This window comes from Dromiciops gliroides, chromosome 5, assembly GCF_019393635.1.
Source record: "Dromiciops gliroides isolate mDroGli1 chromosome 5, mDroGli1.pri, whole genome shotgun sequence".
Taxonomy (NCBI): domain Eukaryota; kingdom Metazoa; phylum Chordata; class Mammalia; order Microbiotheria; family Microbiotheriidae; genus Dromiciops; species Dromiciops gliroides.
In genome coordinates this window covers 94,048,665-94,071,438 of record NC_057865.1, presented here as the reverse complement: position 1 = coordinate 94,071,438, position 22,774 = coordinate 94,048,665, and the positions used below count along the sequence as shown (strand labels likewise).

Sequence of the window (22,774 nt, the reverse complement as noted above, 5' to 3'; positions counted from 1 at the left end):
TGCTCATTGAACAATACTGCTGTTACTACGCACAATGTCCTCCCAGCTCTGCTCACTTCACTATATACATCAGTTTATGAGTCTTTCCAGGTTTTTCTGGGATCATCCTGTTTGTCATTTCCTATAGCACAAGACCATTCCACCACAATCATATACCACAGCTTCTTCTGTCATTCCTCAATTGATGGACATTCCTTTGATTCTCAATTCTTAGCAAAGAGTTGCTATAAATAATTTTTTTACAATTTTCCCCCTTTTCTCTTTTTCATGATTCTTATTGTTAACCGTTCTCCATCCATCTTATTCCCTTCCCCATGATATTTATTCTATTATCCATCTTCTTTTATCCTATCCGTCTTCAAAAGGGATTTTCTTCTGTCTGTCCCAACCCCCAATATGCCCTTCCTTCTTTTGCCCCTCTCTCTTTATCCCTTTCCCCTCCTATTTTCCTCCAGGGTTAAATACATTACTCTACCCAATTGAGTATGTATGTTATTCCTTCCTTGAGCCAATTCTAATGAGATTGAGGTCTTTGAGACAATTCTGATGTATGTTAGGTTCATTTACTGCCCAGATTAAATAGATTTCTTCACCCAGTTGGGTCACCACCACAATTTCTTGAATTCATCCCAAATCCACTTCAGATATTTCCAAAAGAAAGCCTCATCATTCTCAACTTCCTCCCTGGCCCTCTGACAATTTCTTTTCAACTTCTCTTCCTCTTCTTCAATCTCTTTCCTTTTCCTAAATTCATTCTCCTGCTGTCTCTTCTCATATTCTTCCTTTTGCTTACTAAACTCTTCTTTTTTCTTCTCAAGCTGTTCTCTTTCCTTTTCCCATTTTTTTGTGATTTCTTCCCTCTTCCTTTCAAACTCCTTCCAGTACTGTTGCTGACGATTCTCTGTCTCCTTCTGAAGGAATGCTTCCACACATTCATATACATTGTTGTTGTAATGGGTGCCCCCATTTTCTTCCACCATTTTATAAATGATGTCCATCAGCTCTGAAACCTGAGCATCTCTCTGGTCTCCATGAGCTTTATTGTCAAATGCACAGCATCTGTGTTCACACTTCTCCAATAACTCCCTGAAATATAAGTCCTTAATGGTTCCTAAGTGATCCCTTATACTTTCATCTCCTAGGTCGTCTTTCCTAGTGAATACAATAATCAAAAACTTCACTGCTTCAGTTCCTAGAATAGTATAAAGCCTTTCAACAGCTTCCTTCTCCTCCTTGGTGAAACGACCCACTTGCAGCACCAGGAGTAGAGCATGTGGTCCTGGAGAGGACACTGTCATGAAACGAGCTATTTCCTTCAAATTTTTTTCCTCTTTGGTGTCAGTGTCAAAAATGCCTGGAGTGTCGACAACAGCAATGTTCCTCCCATTCCATGTGGTCCTGGCTTTCTTGCAGACCTTGGTGATTGACATTGCTGAACACCTGGACTCAAACTCTCTCTTGCCCAGGAGGGTGTTTCCTGTTGCACTTTTCCCAGCCCCTGTTTTCCCCACAAGGACAATTCTGAGTTCTGGCTCCCCATTGTCTGGAACTGTAGGAAACAAGTAAGAAAGAATCATGAATGACTGACTTATGTAATAAAGCCCTGCTCAGAAATCCCATCATGACATGGAGGTGCCCCTGAGTCTCTTCCATGCTATACCCATGGAGCACAAGCTGAGACAGGTCCAATCAATCTGGAAAAGATTTGAGTATGACCAGCTTTCTATGTTCTTAATGAGATTCATAGATCTTTGTCAGGAGAAGGAAGTCTACCACCACCAAATGTCTACTGGGGGATGGGGATAGGAGATGAAAAGTTTTAGAATTATATAACTGTGAATGTCATCCTTCCTTTAGGGAATTATTTGAATGAATTATTATTTCTTGTTGGAATCCACATGAATGCTTGCACACAGTCACACATCTATGACAATTAAAAAGTTTTGAGAGACAGAAATCCTAGGTAATTTAATCATTTTGTTAAGAAGGCCAGCATGTCAATAAAAAAAGGAGGTCATTTGCCCATCTCTCTTACACCAAAGACAAACATGATGGCAGGCCTCACAGTTTATTTACCCTTTCAAGCAAAGAGGGCCTGAGAGTGACCCTTGGACAGAGAAATAATTTCTACTCAGACCTCTGGCAGCCTTGGGCTATCTACACACAAAAAAATCTGTCTCTGTTCAAGCTTGAGCAGAACACAAGGGGGTTCACCAGTCTTGACTAAATTCCTTGTCATGTTGGGTGGGGTCTGACCAATGAGAGTTAATGCAATCTCATTGTCAGTAATGCTGTTTAAGACAAGTGAGCTTTGAAAAATGAGGAACTGAGAAAAGGAAAAGACCTGTGACTCTCCCCAAGATATTGGATATTAATAAACATTGCTCATACATAGCCATGTTATACATAATTATATTAATAATTGAGGCATTTTCCTTCATGTTGCATCTTTGTGTGATATAGGTTTATTCCTCCCTCCCCTATAAAATATAAATTAATATTTATATTTAGAATCTTCAAAGATAAAACTATAATCTCCTCCATCAGAAAACCTTTGATTTTTGCTTGAAGAAAAAAAAACCCAAAGCCTTCCTTCTATCAATACTCTCTGGGAAGACTCATGGCCATATTAACTGGCTACAATCCTGTCTTCTTAGGTAGATTTCATTGTTTCTTAATTCCTTTTGCTTTCATCATTAAAATAAACTGAAAATATGTGAGAGGATGAACGAAACTTTAATGGATGCTTTCATTATGTCTGGCCTCTGCAGCTTGACACCTCTTCTTCTAAAGATGATGTGGAGGAGCATCTAGGTGGTGCAGTGGTTAGAGCACCAGCCCTGCAGTCAGGAGGACCTGAGTTCAGTTGCAGCCTCAGACACTTGACACTTACTAGCTGTGTAACCCTGGGAAAGTCACTTAACCCCAATTGCCTCACCAAAAAATCCAAAAACAAAATAAGGATTATGTGGATATGATTTTGGCTTCATAGAAATTTGTACTTGAGGGTGCTATCTTTAGTCACTGGGGAATGTAAATTATTCAGTATTGATTACTGTAGAATTTACACAAAGATACACACACTTCTATGTGGCCTTATTGACAAGTAAGGCTTTTATCCTCTTTTAAAGATCTTTGTGTATTGAAAGTACATTCCCAGCTTAGGTACAAAGTATACAGAAGTGATTGACCATAGTAATCTAGAGTTTGTTAAACCAAAGATCCAAGCTTTGGGGGCAAGATCTCACTATTTGACAAAACTGCTGGGAAAACTGGAAAGCACTCTGACAGAAACCAGGGATAGAACAATGTCTCATTCCTAATACCAAGATAAGATTAAAATGAATACATGATTTAGATATAAAGTGTTATATCATAAGCAGTTTGATGAAGCCTGGAGAAAATTATGTATCACATCTATGGATAAGGGAGGAGTTCAAGTGATAGAAAAGATCATGAGGGAAAAATTAATAATCTTTATTACATGAAATTAAAAAGGTTTTACACTAATAAAACCAAATATACCCCAAATTAGAAGGAAGGCAAGAAAATGAAAATCTTTTTTACACCAAAGTTCTCTGATAATATTCTCATTTCATAGATATTTATCAAACTGATTCAAATTTATAAAAAATAAAAGCCATTTCCTAATTGATAGTGAAAGGAGAACAGGCAATTTTCCAAGGAAGAAATCAAAGCTATCCATAATCATATAAAAGTTCTCTAAAGCACTAATAGAAAAATGTAAATTGAAACAACACTAATGTGCTATAGCATATGTATCAGACTAGCTAATAAGACATAAAAAGGAAATGACAAATGCTGGAGGAGATGTGGAAAAGTAGGGACACTAATGTAATATTGGTGGAGCTGTAAACTGGCTCTACAGTTCTGTAGAACACTTTGGAATTATGCCCAAAGGGCTATAAAACTCTACATGTCCTTTGACCTAGCAATACAGCTACTAAGTTCATATCTCAAACAGATAAAAGAAGAAGGAAAAGGATCTAGTTGTAAGAGATGATCTATAGCGGCTCTTTTTTGGTGGCAAAGAATTGGAAATTGAGAGGATATCCACCAATTGGGGAATGGCTGAATGAGTTGTCCTATTTTATTGTGATGGAATACTCTCGCTCTATAAAAAATGATGAGGGGAATGGTTTCAGAAAATAAGCGGGAAGATTTGTATGAATTGATGCCTAGTGAAATGAGTAGAAGCATGATAATGCCATGCACAATTATAATAATATTGTAATGATGATCAATTGTGAAAGATAGCTACACTTATCAATACAATGATCCATAAGAATTCTGAAGGATTTATGATGAAAAATGTTATCCACTCTAGATAGAAAGCTAGTGAATTCAGAGTGTTTATAGAAGTATATATTTTCTGCTTTCTCTTTTTGCAACATGTCTAATATGGGTATATGATATACATGACTTCAGATGTATAAAAGGTATTATATTGCTTGTGTTCTCAAAGAATAGGGTCATGAATTCAGGGAGGAAGAGAATTTGGAACTCAAAATGTTAAAAATGAAATTTTAAAAAGATTAAAAATGTAATTTGAAAATATTTAGCAACATGAAAAATTCACTAAAATATAAAAAAGAAAGTTCATTCCCCAACTTGTCTAGATTCTGAGTTAGCATTTCACATGTAAAATACCAGAAAAAACACACAAACAAATGTGATACCCTTTGTAAATATTTGATTCTTTACTTAGGAAAATACCCCAAGGCCATTTTCCTATCACTCAACAGACAATTGGTAAATATCCTTTAAGGGTTGTCTATGAGTTTTTGCTATTGCATATAACACCAGTCAAGAAGGTTTCTCCATCTTTTCCAATACCTTCATGCATGAGTGCCCATCTTGGCCTAGATAGTCCACATCACCCTGCATGACAGATCACTTTCCTTATGGTTCCCTTGTCAGCCAATCCTGAATAAATCAGGGAATCTTTCAGTTCCATAGGTTCATCCCCTCAACCAATTCCTGTGCTCATAGATTCCAAGACCCAGACCTGGAAAGTGATTTAGTGAAATAACACCTTGGTCCTCATCTATCACCATCCCAGAATTCTGCCCCGCCCCCAAGTTTGCCATCTCTAGTAAAGATCAGAGAAGGGACTTTTCTTATAGAAAAAAGTGAAACTGGGAAGTCATTTTTGGAACCTTCAGGCTGCCTCAGTTCAGATGCAGATTTGCAGCATTACATCACCACACTCCTATCTCCAGCCATCCTGGGCTTCAGTTGGCTATATGGGACTCACTTTTCACAAATCATTTTTTGAACAAATACATCTTGAGGTTGCATTTACTATTTCATTCCTAGTTTAGACATTTGTGTTACCACATAATCACTCACTGGGAAGGACATTTACTACCACATGAAGGAAAAGAAACAGGTAGGGCACCTTGATCACATGACTTCTTCATTAAAAACAAAACCAAAAATTCCTGAAACTCAGGAATGAGTTTCTAAATGTTGCCGGTGAGGAGCCCTCTTCAGGCCTCTGTCTCCCCAGTTAGGATTCTATACATGTGTCCACCTAGGCCCAAAAAACATTTTAGCACTTGGGATCCTGAATATGAAATTCCCTATCTCGTTTATTAGCTGACCTTTTGCAGGTGTATGTGTGGGGGGTATTCCAATCCCATGATTCTCATCCCCCTCTACCTGTGACAGTGTTCAAACATCCCAGCATATAGATCTGAAAGCAAAAGCAGCAGATAGCACTTTTTTTCCATCAATCAATATCCTGTTTCTTTGCAGCGTCCCCCCATCTCAAAGCAGAGCACTTCTGTAATGGGATTTCCTTGTACCAAAGCCAGGAAGCTATGTTAGAAGGAACTACCACACCTTCACTCCAATTCAGGAGCCAATTCCTTCCTTAGAATGAAAGCTTTCCCCAGTAGAATAGAAGTTCATTGCAAGCAGGAATTGCTTCAGTCTTGCTCTGTATATCACCTAGCTCCTAGCACAGTGTTATACATGTTGTTGTTCATTCATGTCTGACTCTTTGTGATGGCATGGCCATACTTGTGCTTGGGGTTTTCCTGGCAAGGACATTGGAGTAGTTTGCCATTGCATTGTCCACAGGATCCTTTTGCCATGCAAACAGAGGTTAAGGGACCTGCCCAAGGTTACAGTGTCTGAAGCTGGATTTGAACTCAGGTCTCCCTGACTACAAGCCCACTGCTCTATCCACTGAGCTACCAGCTGCTTCATTGGGAACCTAGTAGATACTTAAGACTTATCTTGCTGAGTTGAAATATAACCTTGGAGACTTACTAAGTGTTTGCCTCACTTTTCTCATCTGTAAAATGAGCTAGAGAAGGGAATGGCAAACCACTCCAGTATCTTTGCCAAGAAAACCCCAAATAGAGTTATGAAGAGATGGACATAACTGAAATGACCAAACAGCAACAGCAGCAAAAACAATATGGCAACCTAGGGCCTAGGTGAAGGCATGGGGTCATTGAGGCAGGGGTAGTAGGGCTCCAGCCAATCATAACGTGTAAAGTGTTCTAGAAATATTTGTGCTGTCTTCAGTTTTAATCATTTAAGATGGCACTAAGAGTTTTGGGACACTGGTGATAGGGAAAAGAAGCAGAGAATCATATGGGCGTCAAGCCTTTAGGGGTTGATGAAAGGCCAGTACTACTACCTCAAAGCTTATGTGACTTCAGTGGTCTTTTCTTCCTTACCTCATTCCCTCTTGGACCCACTACAGAGATGGGGTGTTTAGCCACCAGTACAGAGTAAGAAAAGTTTAACTTTGGGTAGGTTTCCTTCACTAGCAAAAGACAAGCTCTTAGCTCTCAACAATGGGCCTTGGGATGGGTATAAGCAAACTTATTCTGCCCTAATATGAAAGGTTAACAACTTTTTCTAATGAGAAGCTCATTTTTATTTCTCTCAAGTCTCATGATTTCCAACAGGGCCAGTGGGGAGTGGTGACAGGAAAGCACATTGAAGCTTGAGGGGGGCACTCTCTTCAGGGAACCCTGTCACCCCTTTTGTCCCCAGAATTCTGGCCAAAGAATACCACTGAGTCAACTGAGGGTCTCTTTTATGTCTTCCCAAAATCTGAGTCTCCAGTTCCTTCCCACCCACCTTCTGCTCATGCCCCGGCTCTCCTTTCCCTGTCACCTGCACAACATGATTGATGAGAATTGGAAACAAAAGACTGTGAGTTGGGGTTGGGAGGTATTAAGGAATGGTCATGTCATAAACTGACTTTCTTTGAGACTACAAGGTCTCTATTTTGTCAGGCAGTGAATAGAGGACTGCAGGTCCCAAGCATAACTCTTTGATGCAGCTGAAAGAGTACTGGGTTTGGCATCAGAAGACCTGGGTTCAAATCTTACCTGACACTTTTCATTTCTCTAACCTGTGAGAAAATAATTATTAATAATGGCTTTGTTTGGGGGGGGGGCCCACTCCCACTTGAAGGTTTATTTCAGGAACTCTGGCTAATCTCTTTCAGAGTCAGCCCAAAGGTACCATGGAGATAGACCCTTGTGTCTAGGCCAGTGAAGCCACCCCTATCTGAAAGCCCCTTTGCCCTCAGGGGGTGGGCCACTAGACTCTGATGTCATCAGGCATGCTAGAGCTCATTTTAATATGGACCACCCTCAGGTCAAGTCATCTAATGGAATTGAATGATGCTAGCCAATTAAGCTTTGATCAGTGTGTAGGGACACATCTCTATCAAGACTGGATACAAGTCAAGCACAGAGGAGGCTCCTGGCCAGCACCATCTTGGAACTCACTTTAAGTCTGGGCCCATGGTCAGTTGGTGAGCACTCTCCTCATTAGGTAATGTAGGCCTTGAGGCCATGTGCTCTCTCTCTTAGAAATATGGTGCTGGGGGGTTTCGGCTTGGGTCAACTGTCATGTGGTCAATGCTCTTCTTGTATTTAATATACTTTAATAAATGCTTGCTCCCTAAATGGGTGCAATAGCCATTAATTTATAAGTAGCAACATTTTAGAAACCCCAGCACAGCTCCCCAATAATTTAGACAGAAACACCTAGCCCCCCAATATTTAAAAAAGCACAAACCTTGGACCTCTCTGGGCCTCAGTGTCCTCATCTGTCAGTTGAGAAGGTTGGAAGAGTTGACCTTTAAGGTCCCTTCCACTTCAAGTTTTCTAGGAGTTTATGGGAATTCAGAAACAAAGTCAGAAAAGAGCCTCCTTAGAAACTGAAAATAATGAGAATTAATGCAAACGAATGAGGTAAGAATTTGGCAAAGCAACTTCCCCAAAGAGAAGCTTATAATTAATTGCTGATTAGACTGGTATTTTTCCACAATCATAGCAAGGGGAATACTTAAAGCTTCTTTGCTGAGGGAGGGAAAAAAAGTCTGAAAAAATTCAATTGCCTGTTCATTAATTAAGGACCAGGCTTAAAGGAGATACAAAGAAAAAAAAATGTCTCTGCCCCCAGGGAGAATTCTACCCAGTGCAATTATAGGAGAAAACAATTAAGGCTAGAAAACCTTTCATAATGTAGGTTTTTTGGGCTGCCCACCATGGGCCTGAATGAAGTATCACGGTGATGTGGCAGCTGAAAACACTCATGCAATCTTAGGCTGCTTAAATAGATTCATAGTGGCCTAGGCTTCTTACCCAAGGGGTTAATTCTGGGCCAGTGTGTCCAATGATTAATTTTTATTCCTATAAATATTGTTCAGCTGAGTATGATTCCATAGGGTGAGGGACTATATCTGATATACTTGCCTAATAATATACATTTAGTCAGTCTAGTTAACTAAGAGTAGTACATATTTTGCATATCTTATATTAGGCCTAATTAGATAAGCTTATACAGATCCTTTGTCATATTAGGCCCTAGAAAAGCCTATTAAAAGTTGACTTGCTCAATCACAGGAAGCTAACTAGAGGACCTTCACCCCCTTTTATTTGCCTGATGAGTAACTGATCTGAGTGGCTGAGATGGCCTAATCATATGCAAAGTTCCTCAGCTTCTCTTCCTCCCTCCATCCCTTCCTTCTTGAGTATTCCTTCCTGTTGCCCAACATTGGTCACTATCACTTAGCCAACAAGTGACCCTTGGGATGCTTTCTACTGGCCCTCATGGGCCCTGGGCTGAAGTTTAGATTCTCCTGGAAGGTCAAGGCATGTGTCTGTCAGTGAGTGAGATCCTGTATTCTACTCTGCATCATCTGTATCATCTTGCCAAACACTATAAAACTTAGGCCCTGGAGAAAGGAGATTGTGAGGAAGATCTGAGGTCTTATTCATTAAATAGGTCCAGGTTCCCTTAATAAATAAATGATATGGGGCAGCCAGGTGGCACAGTGGATAAAGCACTGGCCCTGGATTCAGGAGGACCTGAGTTCAAATCCAACCTCAGACACTTGACACTTACTAGCTGTGTGACCCTGGGCAAGTCACTTAACCCTCATTGCCCTGCAAAAAAATTAAATAAATAAATGATTATTGACTCAGAGCCCTGCCTCAGTTGCTTTTATTGAAGATTGGACATTTTGGGGCCCACATCATATAGCATCTCTAATAACATGAGGTATTTCCTAAGGCCTGGTGCTTTAAAAGGATGACAGTGTAGGATAAATAGCAGCAGGCTATTATCAAATCAGAAGGACCTGGCTTTAACTCCTATATGATGAAAGGCAAAATCCCTTGTGTACTTACAACACATCCCTATAGTTTAGGTGTCTTTACCCTGGTATCCATGAACTTTTATGGTTGTTTTGAAAAAGCAGCAGTAGGAGTACACTGTTTATTTTCATGGGAAGTGACTGTACCTAAAACTAGTCACAACCCATGTACAACATCATCTTCCAATGTAGGCAGCTCATTTTCATAAGTTTGGATCATAGGTTTTGGAGAGAAGAGTAATCTTCAAGGTTATATGATCCCATTCCTTCATTTGGCAAATGAGCAAACTAAGTCACTAGGTGGTTAAGTGACTTGCCCAAAAGAGAGTCAGGATTTAACTCTGGATCCTCTGGCTTCAGCTCTCATCTCCTTCTGTTCGAGGATGAGCCTAGAGCTCATGCTGAGGAGGACGATGAGGAAGGTGCAAGGCGTGGACATGATGGCTCAGAATAAAGAGTTGAAGGAATAGGGATGTTTAGAATTGAGGAAAGAAGACTTAGGGAAGTCATGATCACTGTCATCAGGTATAAGAAGGGATGTCATAAAGAAAAGGCCTCAGTCCTCCTGCTTGGCCCCAGAGAGCAAGGCTGGTACCAACAGGTATCAGTTACAAAGAGGAAATATTTCAGCTGAATTTAAAAAAGAAGAAGATCCTAACAATCTAAGCTGCCCCCAGCATGGAATGGGCTGGGAAACAGTGAGCTCACCATCACTGGAGCTGGCTAGAGTTGGCAGAGATGTTATAAAGGGGATTCATTCTTCTGGGAGGATTGTGGACCCTAAAGGTACTTCCAGCTCCCATGATCCTATGAAGGCCTCAACTGAAAACGTGACTAGCACCAGCTACTACATCAGAAATTGCTGCTGTCCTGTTAGGATGAAACCTGACTACACCTTTTTTTTTCCAAGGCAATGAGGGTTAAGTGACTTGCCTAGGGTCACACAGCTAGTAAGTGTCAAGTGTCTGAGGCCAGATTTGAACTCAGGTCCTCTTGAATCCAGGTCTAGTCCATTATCCATTGTGTCACCTAGCTGCCCTGACTACACCTTTTAGTGACAGAAAAGACTAATTAAGGTTCACAAAGTGCTTCATGGATATTATCTCCTTGTATCCTCTGGAAGACAGCTACTGTTATGAGCTCCATTTTACACATGAAGGAACTGAGGCAGATGGAAGTTAAGAAACTTGTTCAGGGTCACACAGATAGGAAGGGTCTGAAGCTGGACCCAATAGTAAGCCTTTTCACCTCCAGGGCCAGCTCTCTATGCATTGCAACAGCTAGCTGCATCTAGGAAAACTCTGTGTGGGGGCTTTGAGTTCTGTGCAGAACTATTCCTGTTGCTCCAAAGAGCTGTCCCTATATGTGGAGAAGAGAAAGACCTCTCAGGCTCTCCAAGGAGATGTTGTGGAGATGACATATTAAGCAACCAGGAGTCAGAAAAGCTGATGCTCTATGATTCTTTCCAACTCTGGGATTTTTTATTTTATTTTATGGTGCTAAAGAGCATCTTGAAATTCTCAAGTCAAGCAATCTAAGCTACCTTTCATTGGAAAAAATAAATATGTGCCAATGGCCACTTTTTATACCTGGAATAAAAACCATAGCTCAGAAAAATGTGGGAAATTCTTGTCAACTGTGTGTGATTTTCCATGGTAAGAATTTCAGACACTTAGCTTAATTATTTCAATTAGTAGATAGTTAATCTACCTGACATTATTCTGGGAGGGGGAAGAGTAGAATTTCATTGATCAGAGCTGCCTTGATCAACCCCCTCCCTCACTAAATGGACTCTTACAACAAACTGCAGAGAAGTCTCTCAGAGTCTGACCCTCTGTAATTTCATTGAGGGGATAGTGAAACTCAATGAGTCTCCTGACCAAGCCCAACAAACACTTCAAATATTCTAGTAACAAGAAACATCCTTAAGGATTCTAGTGGCCAAAAGCCCCTTACCAGAGACTGTGGCTTCCTTTGTAGTAGAGAGGGTCCTCACGGGGTCACTCCTGTCACTGCTCTCACTGGTCCAGCCACCATCACACACAGCAGAAACTCGGAACCTGTACACAGTCTGAGGGGTCAGTCCCTCAATGTCACAGTACTTCTGGTTATTTGATGTTCTGTATTCAAGCCATTCTCCTTCTCCCTCCTCACCCACAGCCTCAGTCTCCTCTCTGTACTCTATTCTATATTCCTTGATCTTGACTCCTGCTCCAACAACACTTGGACCTTGCCAGTACAGAGTTACAGACTGTGGTCCCACCACAAGAGCTTCTGGCTTCCCAGGAGGGCTGGTTGGGGAAAGTGTCCTCACAGCAGGGCTCACATCACTCATCTCACTGAGCCCTTGCTCACACACCTCAGCCAGCCTGAACTGATACTCTGTGCAAGGCTTGAGGCCATTCACTTTGAATATTTCTGGCTTTTCAGACACAGGAATGGGGGTCCAGTCCTCTTTCCCCACAAGCTTGTATTCTACCTGAGAGCCTGTGGTCCTTTCCTCCTTCCCAGATGCTGTGGTTAGTGCGAGCTCTACACAGTCATGTGTGACCTTACAAATCTCAGGAGGGGAAGGTTTGGCTGGAAGCTCAAAGTTGGTGCTGACCTGCAGTCCCTTTTCATAGAGGTAAATGGAAACCCCCTTGTTCTCCTGGTCTGGGATAGAGGCCACGATGAATTGAGTCTTCTCAGATGAATGATTGACCTTGGCAAACATTGAGAAGGATTCTGCCAATCGTATTGCTTTTCTCCTTGTCTCTGTGTCCTCCACCCACGAGGAGTATGTCCTTTGCTCCCAGTTATGATTGAACGATGCTGGATTCTGAAGCCACTGTTTCCAGTCTGCTAAGTAGGGTTCTTCCTGCAAGGAGGTGAGTGCGAACACCAGAACAAATCTCTGAGGAGAACCTAGTACCACACTGTTCAACTCACTCTGGTCAGCTGTGACTCGAACCTGCTTCAGGATGGTGAGGTAGGAATTTACCACCTTCATCTCCTGGAGCTTCTGATCTAGGAATTCTGAGAGCCTCCTAGAGCTGAATGGGGACTGGCTTTCCCTAGTTAAAACCCTGGTTAGCTCATCTTCTTCTGCTCTACCTGCCCGGATCCTGGGTAAGACTTTGGCTATATTATTCTGTAAAATATGTCTATGCTGCTTATTTAGCTCTTGGAATAGCCTAATCTTTTCCTTAGTTACAGAAAAGACTGAGAGGCCTGGTGCCTCCAGCATGTCATTACACCTCTTGTCACACTCAGATAACTTCTCCAGAATGTCCTGGGCATCACATACCAAGCTAATGCTGATCCCTCGAACCAACTTGGCAGCCTTGGGGCTCAGTTCCTCCAGAGGGTACAGCCAGACCTGGAGGGGCACCCCTTGGCCCCTAAGCAGCTTAGGAAGGGATGCATAGACTTTTACTGCTTCTTCATAAGTCACTGGATTGGTCTCAAGGACAAAATCCCCATAAAACTTACACCTGAACTCCTTGCTTGATGTTTTTGTACTGTCTGCCATTTTCATCTCTCCGCCTACTTTTCCTGCCATTTTAGGAATCTTCTCTACTGTAGCCTTCAATCTTCCTTTTATATCCCTGACATTTTCATGACTGGAAACTTTCTGATCAAACACAAAGAAAGCCTGGGCCCCATAGAGCACTGCTGTGACCACGTGGGTGGCTGTTCCTTTATCAAATACTTCAGGGTAAGAGATGTTCTGATAGCCCAGGTGGTTCATTGTTAGCTGGGAATACTGCGTAGTGATACTGTACTTGAGAGTGACCTGGGCTTGCTGTTGGGATGTCTTGGTGTCACACAAATATTTGGCTGAGCCTCCTATTTTAACCAGCCCCCCCAGGACACTTGCTTTCAGCTCCCCAGAGACATTCATGACATTGGTCTTGTCATGAATAGAGTCAGAGGTGATGATGTCAAAGTCAGTCTTGTATTGTTCTTCTGTTGTCACATCTTTCTTGAGGGTCTCCCTGTCCCACAAAGTGATACCTACAGTGGGAGAGAGAACTTAGGCAGTAAATGGCAGATGGCAGAGGGACAGTTCTCTGTCACTTGAATGTGATGGCTCCAGCAGGGACAGCTGGGCCTGGGTGGTAACATCTAAAGGAGGGTGAGCAGGGCAAGAGGCACAGATACCAGAGGTGGAGAACATCCCACTCCTGACATGGAATAAATTTCTCTAGGACACTCCCTTCCGCTACGGAGCCTTCTATGACTTCTAGGGGGAACTCATGAAAATCCTCTTCCTACTCTGAACCCCTGGGTCTTGATCCTCATTCTTCCTCCCACTTGTGTCCCAGTCTACATTTCCCTACTCCAAGCCCCTGTTCCTTCCACAGGTGGAGCAGCTTCTCCTCCTCCCAGCCTGGGGACTGCATCCTATAAAAGCCCATGTTGACCTAGAAAGCACTTTCCTCCCAACACTCCTATGTGGTAAATAGTGCTATGGATGTTAGCCCTGTTTTGAAGAGAAACAAACTGAGACCAAGAGAAATGATGGTTGGTTTTTTGGAGAACACACATCTAGTCCATGCCAACACAGAGCACTTGTCCTCTGACTCCAGGAGCAGTCCACAACATTCCCTGCCCTAGATAGAGAGCAGGAGGTGTCCCAGGGTGAGGTCACTGACTGGTGACAGTAGGAGGAATGGGCCATGTACATAGCAGGTTTGGCAGTGTGAGCTGAGGATGCAATCTTTGGAACTTTCTCTGAGGCAGAAAAGGAGTATTTATGCCTCTGAAGAAGCAGGGTCCTTCTGGGTGGTCTTGGAATAGCCCCTTGTTTTGAGACATCCTATGTTGCCAGCAATAATAATATCACTCTCTAGCATTTCTATAGCAGTTTAATATTTGCAAAGTATCGGGGACTGGCTGAGCAAGTTATAATATATGATTTGATGGAATACTATTGTGCTATAAGAAATGATGGGTAGAATACTCTCAATAAAACATGAAAAGACTTAAGTGAACTGATGCAAAGAGAAGTGAGCAGTACCTGGGGAACTTTTCTCACTGTAACAGCAATACTGTATAAGGATCCCCTGTGAATGGCTCAATGATATAAGAGGATTCTGAAGGACTCATGGCGATCCACCTCCAGAGAAAGTATGGATGGAGTCTGAATGCAATGAATTCTTTTATTTTTATTGTCTTTCTATTTTTCAGTCTGTTTTTTCCTTTTCAATATGACTAATAGGAAAGTATGTTTTGCACAACTGTGTATATAATATATATAAAATTTCTTGTCTTTTAAATGAGGAGGGAGGGGAAGAAGGAAGGAATTTGGAAATCAAAATTTTAAAACATGTTAAAATTCTTTTTTTGTTGTTTGTTTTGTTTTGCTTTGTTTTTGCAGGGCAGTGGGGGTTAAGTGACTTGCTCTGAGTCACACGGCTAGTAAGTGTCAAGTGTCTGAGGCTGGATTTGAACTCAGGTCCTCCTGAATCCAGGGCCGGTGCTTTATCCACTGCGCCACCTAGCTGCCCCCAAAATTCTTTTAAAATCAATGTTTATAAATGTAAGAGCAAGAAATGAAATTAAACAGGATAAATAAAAATATTTGCACAATATTTTGCAAATATTATTTCATTTGATCTTCAAAACAACTCTGGGAGGAGCTATTATTGTGATCCCCATATTGTAGGTGAGGGAACTAAGGCAAACAGGGTGAAATGACTTGTCTAATGTCTCACAGCTAGGGTGTGCCTGAGGATGTCTTTAGACTCAAGTCTTCCTGATGTCATGTCCATTGCATCCAGGTCCATTCTCTGTACCAATTATCTGCATACTGGGATGTGACTCAGGAGGGTAGTAACTGTGATAGAATTAAGTGGCACTTTTAGATCTTCTTTTTGTTGATGATTTGTGTCTGACACTCAACCCCATGGACCGTAGCTGTGCATGGGGTTTTCTTGGCAAACATGCTGGAGAGATTTGACATTTCATTCTCTAGGAGATCTAGGGGATCCTTTTGTTAGGCCATCAGAAGTTAAGTGACTAGACCAGAGTCACACAACTAGGAAGTGTTTGAGACTGAATTAGAACTCAGATCTTCCTGACTCTAAGCCCAAAGCTCCGTGCACTGCACCACCAGTTACTTCCCTTGTAGATGCTGTTAAAGATCAAAAGCCAGCCTATAGTCAAATAACCTGCAACCTTCACCCTTATCAAGGGAAAATGTTTGGATTGCCTGCCCTTCCACCTTCCCCACAATCTCTGATTCTGAACCACAAGGCCTTCCTATCTCCTTCATTGCCTTTCAAAACTGTTTTAACCAGATTGGTTAACCAGCATCATGATTTTGTGTGTCTCTGTGTGTGTGTTTGACAGTCTGCCCTCCCATCCTCCCAACATTCTGTTTGACTTACCAAAGACTCTGACCCCATCTATGAATAAAGGTGTTTTTTAATAGCTCAGTCTTCTTTTTGTTAGATCTTGGGAAGATTGCTTCTCTTTTTGACCTCCTCTCTTCAAGGGTGAATGAGACCCTTACCCTGCCCTCCTCAAACATCCCTCACCATTCCTGGCTGGAATTCGCCATCAGATAATATCAGAACAAAGTGCTCTGGGTGTGTTCTAATGGGGAGAAAAAAAGAAGGTGAGACCCTCTAATCACTGGGACTTTCTCTGAATCTGACTATCTTACACTGATTATTTTTCACCCAGAAAATCTCTTTCCTAGCACTGCCCTCTGTTGACATGTAGATAAAGGCTTTGAATATAGGAGAGTAATTACCAGGGATGAAAGTATCTGAGCGACAGTCATACAGTGTCCCCAGGTGTAAGGGTCGACCAAGAGCTGGGATCTCCATTGTCTTCAAGGTCAGGCTGGTTGGAAGTTCTGTCTCTGACATTTCCCTAATGAAAGAAAATGGAGGTCTAAGGCAGTTATCAGAGAACTCACTTTCTAGCAGGCTCCAGCCATAAATGCCCCAATCCTCAGTGACCAGCTCTCCCATTCTCTGTTAGTGAGGGATCCTGCAGAAACTTGGTGTCTTTTCTGGGATGCAAAGATATCATACTTGTATGGAGCCCACAGAGGAAGCAGACACCATGGAGTGAGGGGCTCCGCTTAGAGAGAATTGATTGGCAGAGGGCAGGGAGGGGATAAGTAGTTATGTACCTCTATAAGGTTTGCAAAGCGCCTTACAAATATCTCATTTAGTCCTCACAACAACCCTAGGAGGTAGGTGCTGTTATTATCCCTAACTGACAGTTAAGGAAACTGAGGCAAACAGAAGGGAAATGACTTGTCTGGAGTCACACAGCTAGATATTGTGTGAGGCTGAATTAGAATTCAGGTCTTCCTGACTCCAGGATCTGCCCTCTAGCCACTGCACCACCTGGCTTCTTCTAGTGTGAGGGGGCATAGAAAGGCTGCTTGGGTTAACTTTAAGAGGATAAGGAGTTTATCTTTGGTGGAATCAGCCTTAAACCCTGGCCATGGTTTGGTGCCTGAAGCATGAAGACCCCAGTCTATGGGAAGCTTGCAGAGAGAGTCACAGTATTGGCAGATCAGAGCTTCCTTGGCTCCTACTGGTGGTTTGTGAAAAGCTGATCATCAGCATAAGGAAAATGAAAATAAATTCTCTTTGAGCATTCAGCAATTAGAGGCACATTGAAGTGTGCTTTTGGTTCATAATGACTGGACCTTTAAGACAGAGGGGCAGCTTCTTGATTTAGTAACAGCCCTGCAGGGAACTGCTGATGGGGACAGGGATCAGTAAGTCCCAGGGAGAAGCATGGCCTCTGTCTCAGAGATGCTACTGGGGAATGGATTGAAGCCAGCAGAGATGGAGGCCAGAAGGGCAGAGAATGGCAGAGAAAATGAGGATGGGGGCAAGTGCAGCTGATGAGACACCTTCCCCTGTTGCCCTCCTCCTACCACTCCAAGGGGCCATTTCCTCCCCTGGGAAGTCTGAAGGGGACAGGCTTCCCCAACTTGAAGGACTGAGAAACAACCTAGTGAGTCAGCAGAGCAAGAATTAATGAGGGTGTGGCCTACTGGGAGTCCAGCAGGAGCTGCTCTTGGCTGTAGAGTTCTCTGGGCTTGGGGAGCTCACAGGCCTGCTTTGGCAGGGCCATTAAAGCAGTTAAAAGCACTTGATAAGGACTGTCCTTTGTCGATTTCTAGGTGGCTCAGATGGAGAAATCTGCCTGACCCCATAAAGAGGAATTCCCTTGATGGCTGATTCCCCAGTGGAAGTCAGAGATATGTTTGGTGAACTGGATCTATGTGACCCATCATTCCCTCCCACACACACTCTTTTCTCACTTTCTATGACTGGCCTGTGTCAGCACCAATTTGGTCCCAGCTTTTGGGTATGGCCCAGCAGAAAAGGACCAAGTTTTAGTTCTATGCTCCCTTTAACACTCCTCTGTACAGTCCCTGGTAGACTTCATGGGGAAGAAGAGATGTTTTTCCTGCCAAAGTTCATGGAAGTAAGTAGAGAAGTAGGAGGTTGGGGGTAGCAAAGGTCAATTGCTCAGGTGCCAGTTTTACTAGGACAGTAACAATGCTGGGGAGATGACACTGTGTAGTCACAGAATTCCCAGAGAGAAGACCTAAACATTGTCCCCACAGCAAGAGAGAGGAGGGAGATTAACAAAGGAGCCTTCCAAGGTCAGTGTAAGGAGAGGAGAGCCAGCCCAGTCTCTCCCTGACCTTCCTGGATGTAGTCCTAACCATTCTTCTCCTCTCCTTCTCTCCTCTCTTCCCACACACTCACTTCTTAGGTTGGAGAAATGGGGCCACCCAGGCCCACAGAGCTGCTTCTGCAGGCCCTTCCAGCTCCATGACATTCCCCTCCCCTATAATTTAGGTAATCTCTGTGAGTATCAGGGCAGCCATGGTTGGCTACTATTCCCTGGCTCAGTGCAGAGTTCAACAAAATGTGAAGGAGCTGGGTCTGCCTTTGATGCTCCATTGCCTCCTTTTTCTCCCCCCTTTTCTCCAGGGCACTGTTGGGAACACCCAGTTCCCTAATGTTCCCCCACATGCAGAGAACTTTCCATGATGAAAATCTTTTTCTGTTTGTCCAGACTTCAGACTTCTCCTTTCTTTCTTTTTTTGGGAGTAAATTTCTTTTGTTTAAAAATTTTAATTTATGGAATAAAACAAGCATTTCCACAATATATTATAACAAAAAAGATGGTTGCACATTAAACTCCAAATACATTATGAACAACTTGCTATTCCTTATAAGTATATAATAACATTGCCATGGAAATTTCTGGATTTTTTCCTTTTCCTTTTTTCTTCCTTTCCCCAGTCCCCTTCCCCAGAGATGGTTACTATTAGATTGAAATAAGTGTGAGTTTGTGTGTCTGTGTATAAAGTTATTCTCTACACACTTCTCTTTCTCAATTGTTTCTCTGTAAGCAAATAACATTTTTCTTCATAAATCCTTTCTGGGTAATTTGGATATTTCTAAGAGTTATGACTTATTTGTTCAAAGTTGTTCAGAAAACAATATTGTTGTTGCTGTATATAATGTTCTCCTGGTTCTCATTTTGCTCTTCATTATTTCATGCAAATCTTTCCATATTTTTCTGAGATAATTGAGCTCATAATTTCTTATTGCATAGTAGCACTCCATCATAATCACATCCTACAACTTGTTCAGCCATTTTCCTCTTGATGGGCATCCCTGCAATTTCCTGTTCATTGCCAACAAAAAGAGCTGCTATAATAATTTTAGGTCATATAGATTCTTTTCCTTTTTCCTTCATTATCTTTGGAAATAGACACAGTGGTGGTATTGCTGGGACCAATAACTTTTTGGGCATAATTCCAGATTGCTCTCCAAAATGGTTAGATCAGTTTACAATTCCACCAACAATGAATCAGTGTCCCAATTTTTCCACAGCCTCTCCAACATTTGTCATTTTTCCCTTCCATGAGTTTGGCCAATCTAATGTGTATAAAATGATATCTCAAGGTTGTTTTAATTTGCATTTTTCTAATCAGTAATGACTTAGAGCATTTTTTCATATGACTATAAATTGAAAAACTGACTGTTCATATCCTTTGACCATTTAGCAATTCTTTATTTATTTTGGTTAGATTTATCTAGTTCTGAAAGGGGAAGATTAATATCCCCCACTAGTATAGTACAACTATCTATCTCCACTTCTAATTTGTTTAACTTTAATTTAAAAAATTCTTGTTCCTCCAGCAAAACTATGATTTCCTCAGGCCCTACTTTCAAATCCCTAGGCACCAGGAGTGTGTTGGTTAAATGTTTAACAATCTGCTTTCCAGGGGGGGGGAAATGTGCCTTTGGTACACTTCTAAGTTTAATCCTCATTAATAATATTTTCTCCATGACTTTTAAAAAATCTATACAAGCAATAAAACAGGAAATCCAACCCTGGATTCGTAGGGCTTTCCTGAAATTTTAGCAATTGGTACTGGGGAACTAGTGATACTTGGCTCCCACAGACCCTTCTGCCATGTACAAAATAAACTGTTAATAAAAGCTTTAGCTATCAAGGTCAGTGTCTGATAAAATAATTCACACTGAAGTGTGAATGACTGGGAACAGTTAATTTGAGGATAATTCTCATCCTAGGGGAGGATTTACCTAGCCTTCCTCAGAGAAGACTTTTTGCTTGGAGAGACTTTGAAAAGTACAGTCCAATGTTTGCATGTATGTGGGGTGGGAAGGGGGCGATGGAGAGAAATGGCCAAGGCACCCACCAGGAAGGTTAGAGAAAGGAAGCAGAGCCTGGGCTGACTTTCTTCTTTTGCTTGAGGGAAAGCTAAATCTATTTTCCTGTAGGAAAAGTTTGTAGCCAAGGGACACCTGGACAGAGTAATGCTTACCCAAATAAATTAATGTATAATGGAGATTTTGATGTTCAGAAAAGGTACTTTGGGCAGGGAAATGAAAGGGGGCCATTTTAGGGATACTGAGGCTTGCCTTTCAACTACAACACTTGGGACACCACCTTCTCTGATTAATGGTGAGGTGGGGGGACAGAATCAGAAGTAGCAGATTGGCATTGAGAAAGAACTGTGCTGGGCTGACTGGCCTGACTGTTTTTGTTCTCAGTTCTATAGCATGAAAGGACTCTCTCACCTAGTAAGGAAGAGCTGGATTATGCATACTTCTGGGGGAACAAGCATGTGATTAGAGCCTCGGAAGCACCTTGATATCTGCTCTAAGACATTACCCAGCCCTAGGACAGACCCTCTGAGACATCATGATATTCCTTACACAAAATATTCCACTGAGTTATCCCAAGAGGGGGAAGGGGCCCAAGAAGTGGGAAAGACCCTTTGCATGATTTTTGTTTGTTTGTTTGTTTGTTTACTCTGCCCTATAAAAAGTAGGCAGTTTCTACACTTCCAGAAGGGTGAGGCTTAGAGCTCCCCTCCTGGTGAGTTGCTCTATTGCAGTAAATGGATTTCTACTTTATCTAAATTTTGGTGTGGGAATGTAGTTATCCACAATCCTAGTCACCCATGACAAGGGTGAGACTGGCTCCCCTTTTGGGGTCATGCCTTTGTCTATGGGTCCCGGTTCCTTTACTAGGGACCCAAACCTTAACTCAGTAACAACCCTGACCTGACTCTATGTAGGAGTTAGACAGGAGATTGGTTGGTTCCTTCCTTCAGATCTGCTGATCAAGTGCAGGTTTCATCTTCTCTTACCCACCTCCCCTCAAGGACAGGCCTCACTCACAAATGTGGGAAAGTGGGAAAGGACAATTATTCACCCCAGATATCGTTGTCCTCTAGGAGCCAACCCTGGGGCTCCTGGAGGGAGTGGTGACTCAGCCATCATACACATACTTCACCCAGACACAGCAGGAGCCAATGCTAAGGTTTGAAGGAAGCAGAAAAACAAAACAGACTATCTGAGAAGGGCAATTCTGCTGCCTGGATAGAGCAGGGAGCCCACCCTCCCACCGAGATGCCACCAACCCCTTACCTGGCCAATCCAGACACTGTGGCTTTACCAGATTGAAGAGCCTCCTCCCTCCTCCTTCTCACACAGTTGGGGTCCTGGATGGTGTGGGCTGTGCCTGCAGTCTGGGTCTGTGTGCAGCAAGAGAAGGCAGACTGAGAAGCAAGGGAAGTACTGGAAACTGAAAGTTGTCTGAAAATGGGGAGATTAGGAAAAAGAGAAATCCAAAATCACTTGACTGGGAGTGCTCCTGCCTGCTGAGCCCTTTTGAGCCAATAGGCTCCCTGAGCTGAGGAACCAGGAGAAAGAGATTTTTATTGGGCACAAAACACTCATCTGGATTAACATGTAACCAACTCTTCATTATTAAAACTGTCAATTGACTAGACCTTTGCTCACTCTCTGTCTCTCTAGGTACCTACCTGGGTACCTGCCATTTTCATACTTGCTAATTTGGATGCGAATTTCATTTTTTTAGTCATGTAAAAATTATTTTATTTTATTTAAATTTAAGGGATAAAACAAGAATTTCCACAGGATAATAAAAATAATTGAACATGAAACTGAAAATCTATTATATACAACTTGCTATTCCTTTTCAATATGTAATAAAGTTATCATGTAAATTACTTTCTTTTTCTTTTTTTTCTTAGCCCCTTCACCCTAGAGATGACTACCAGTAGACACAAATGTGTGTGTGTGTGCAGGTGTGTAAAATCATTCTATATATGCTCCTATTTATTAATTCTTTCTCTGGATGCGGATAACATCTTTCTTCATATATCCTTTATAATTAATTTGGGTATTTATGAGTCATGATGACTTATTTGCTCAAAGTTTTTCTAAAACAATATTGTTGCTGTATATAATGTTCTCCTGGTTCTCCTCATTTTGCTCTTCATTATTTCATGCAAATCTTTCCATATTTTTCTGAAATCATTGAGCTCATCATTTCCTATACAACAGTAAGATTCCATCATAATCACATCCCACAACCTGTTCAATCATTCCCCACTTGATGGGTGTCCCTGCAATTTCCAGCTCTTTGCCAACCCAAAGAGAAGCTGCTATAATCATTTTAGAACATGTAGGTTCTTTTCCTTTTTCCCTCATTATCTTTGGAAATAGACCTAGTGGGGATATTGCTGGGTACAAGAGTATGGCAGTTTAATAACTCTTTGGGCATAATTCC

General features: G+C 42.0%; 1 protein-coding gene across 2 annotated transcripts; it reads right to left on the bottom strand.

Annotated features, from left to right (window-relative positions):
• Positions 1-462: 462 nt before the first annotated feature.
• On the bottom strand, positions 463-21,851 carry LOC122729283 (neoverrucotoxin subunit beta-like). 2 transcript variants are annotated; one of them, XM_043968056.1, is made up of 5 exons: positions 21,607-21,851; positions 16,404-16,525; positions 16,036-16,243; positions 11,615-13,657; positions 463-1,549 (listed from the first exon to the last, which is right to left on the bottom strand). In XM_043968056.1, exons 4-5 carry the CDS (start codon positions 13,542-13,544, stop codon positions 603-605), a joined length of 2,877 nt encoding a protein of 958 aa, XP_043823991.1. In that variant the 5' UTR covers positions 13,545-13,657; positions 16,036-16,243; positions 16,404-16,525; positions 21,607-21,851; the 3' UTR covers positions 463-602. The 2 variants fall into 2 exon arrangements, with proteins under 2 accessions (XP_043823991.1, XP_043823990.1); XM_043968055.1 differs by lacking the exon at positions 16,036-16,243.
• Between the last annotated feature and the right edge of the window lie 923 nt (positions 21,852-22,774).

Bases quoted from the DNA above. Each gene is read 5' to 3' on its own strand.
- LOC122729283 (XM_043968055.1), bottom strand. From the start codon at position 16,521: ATGTCAGAGACAGAACTTCCAACCAGCCTGACCTTGAAGACAATGGAG. The intron at 13,658-16,403 runs GTAATTACTCTC...CTCCCACTGTAG, and splicing joins CTCAGATACTTTCATCCCTG to GTATCACTTTGTGGGACAGG. The intron at 1,550-11,614 runs GTAAGGGGCTTT...TGTTTCCTACAG, and splicing joins AAAGGAAGCCACAGTCTCTG to TTCCAGACAATGGGGAGCCA.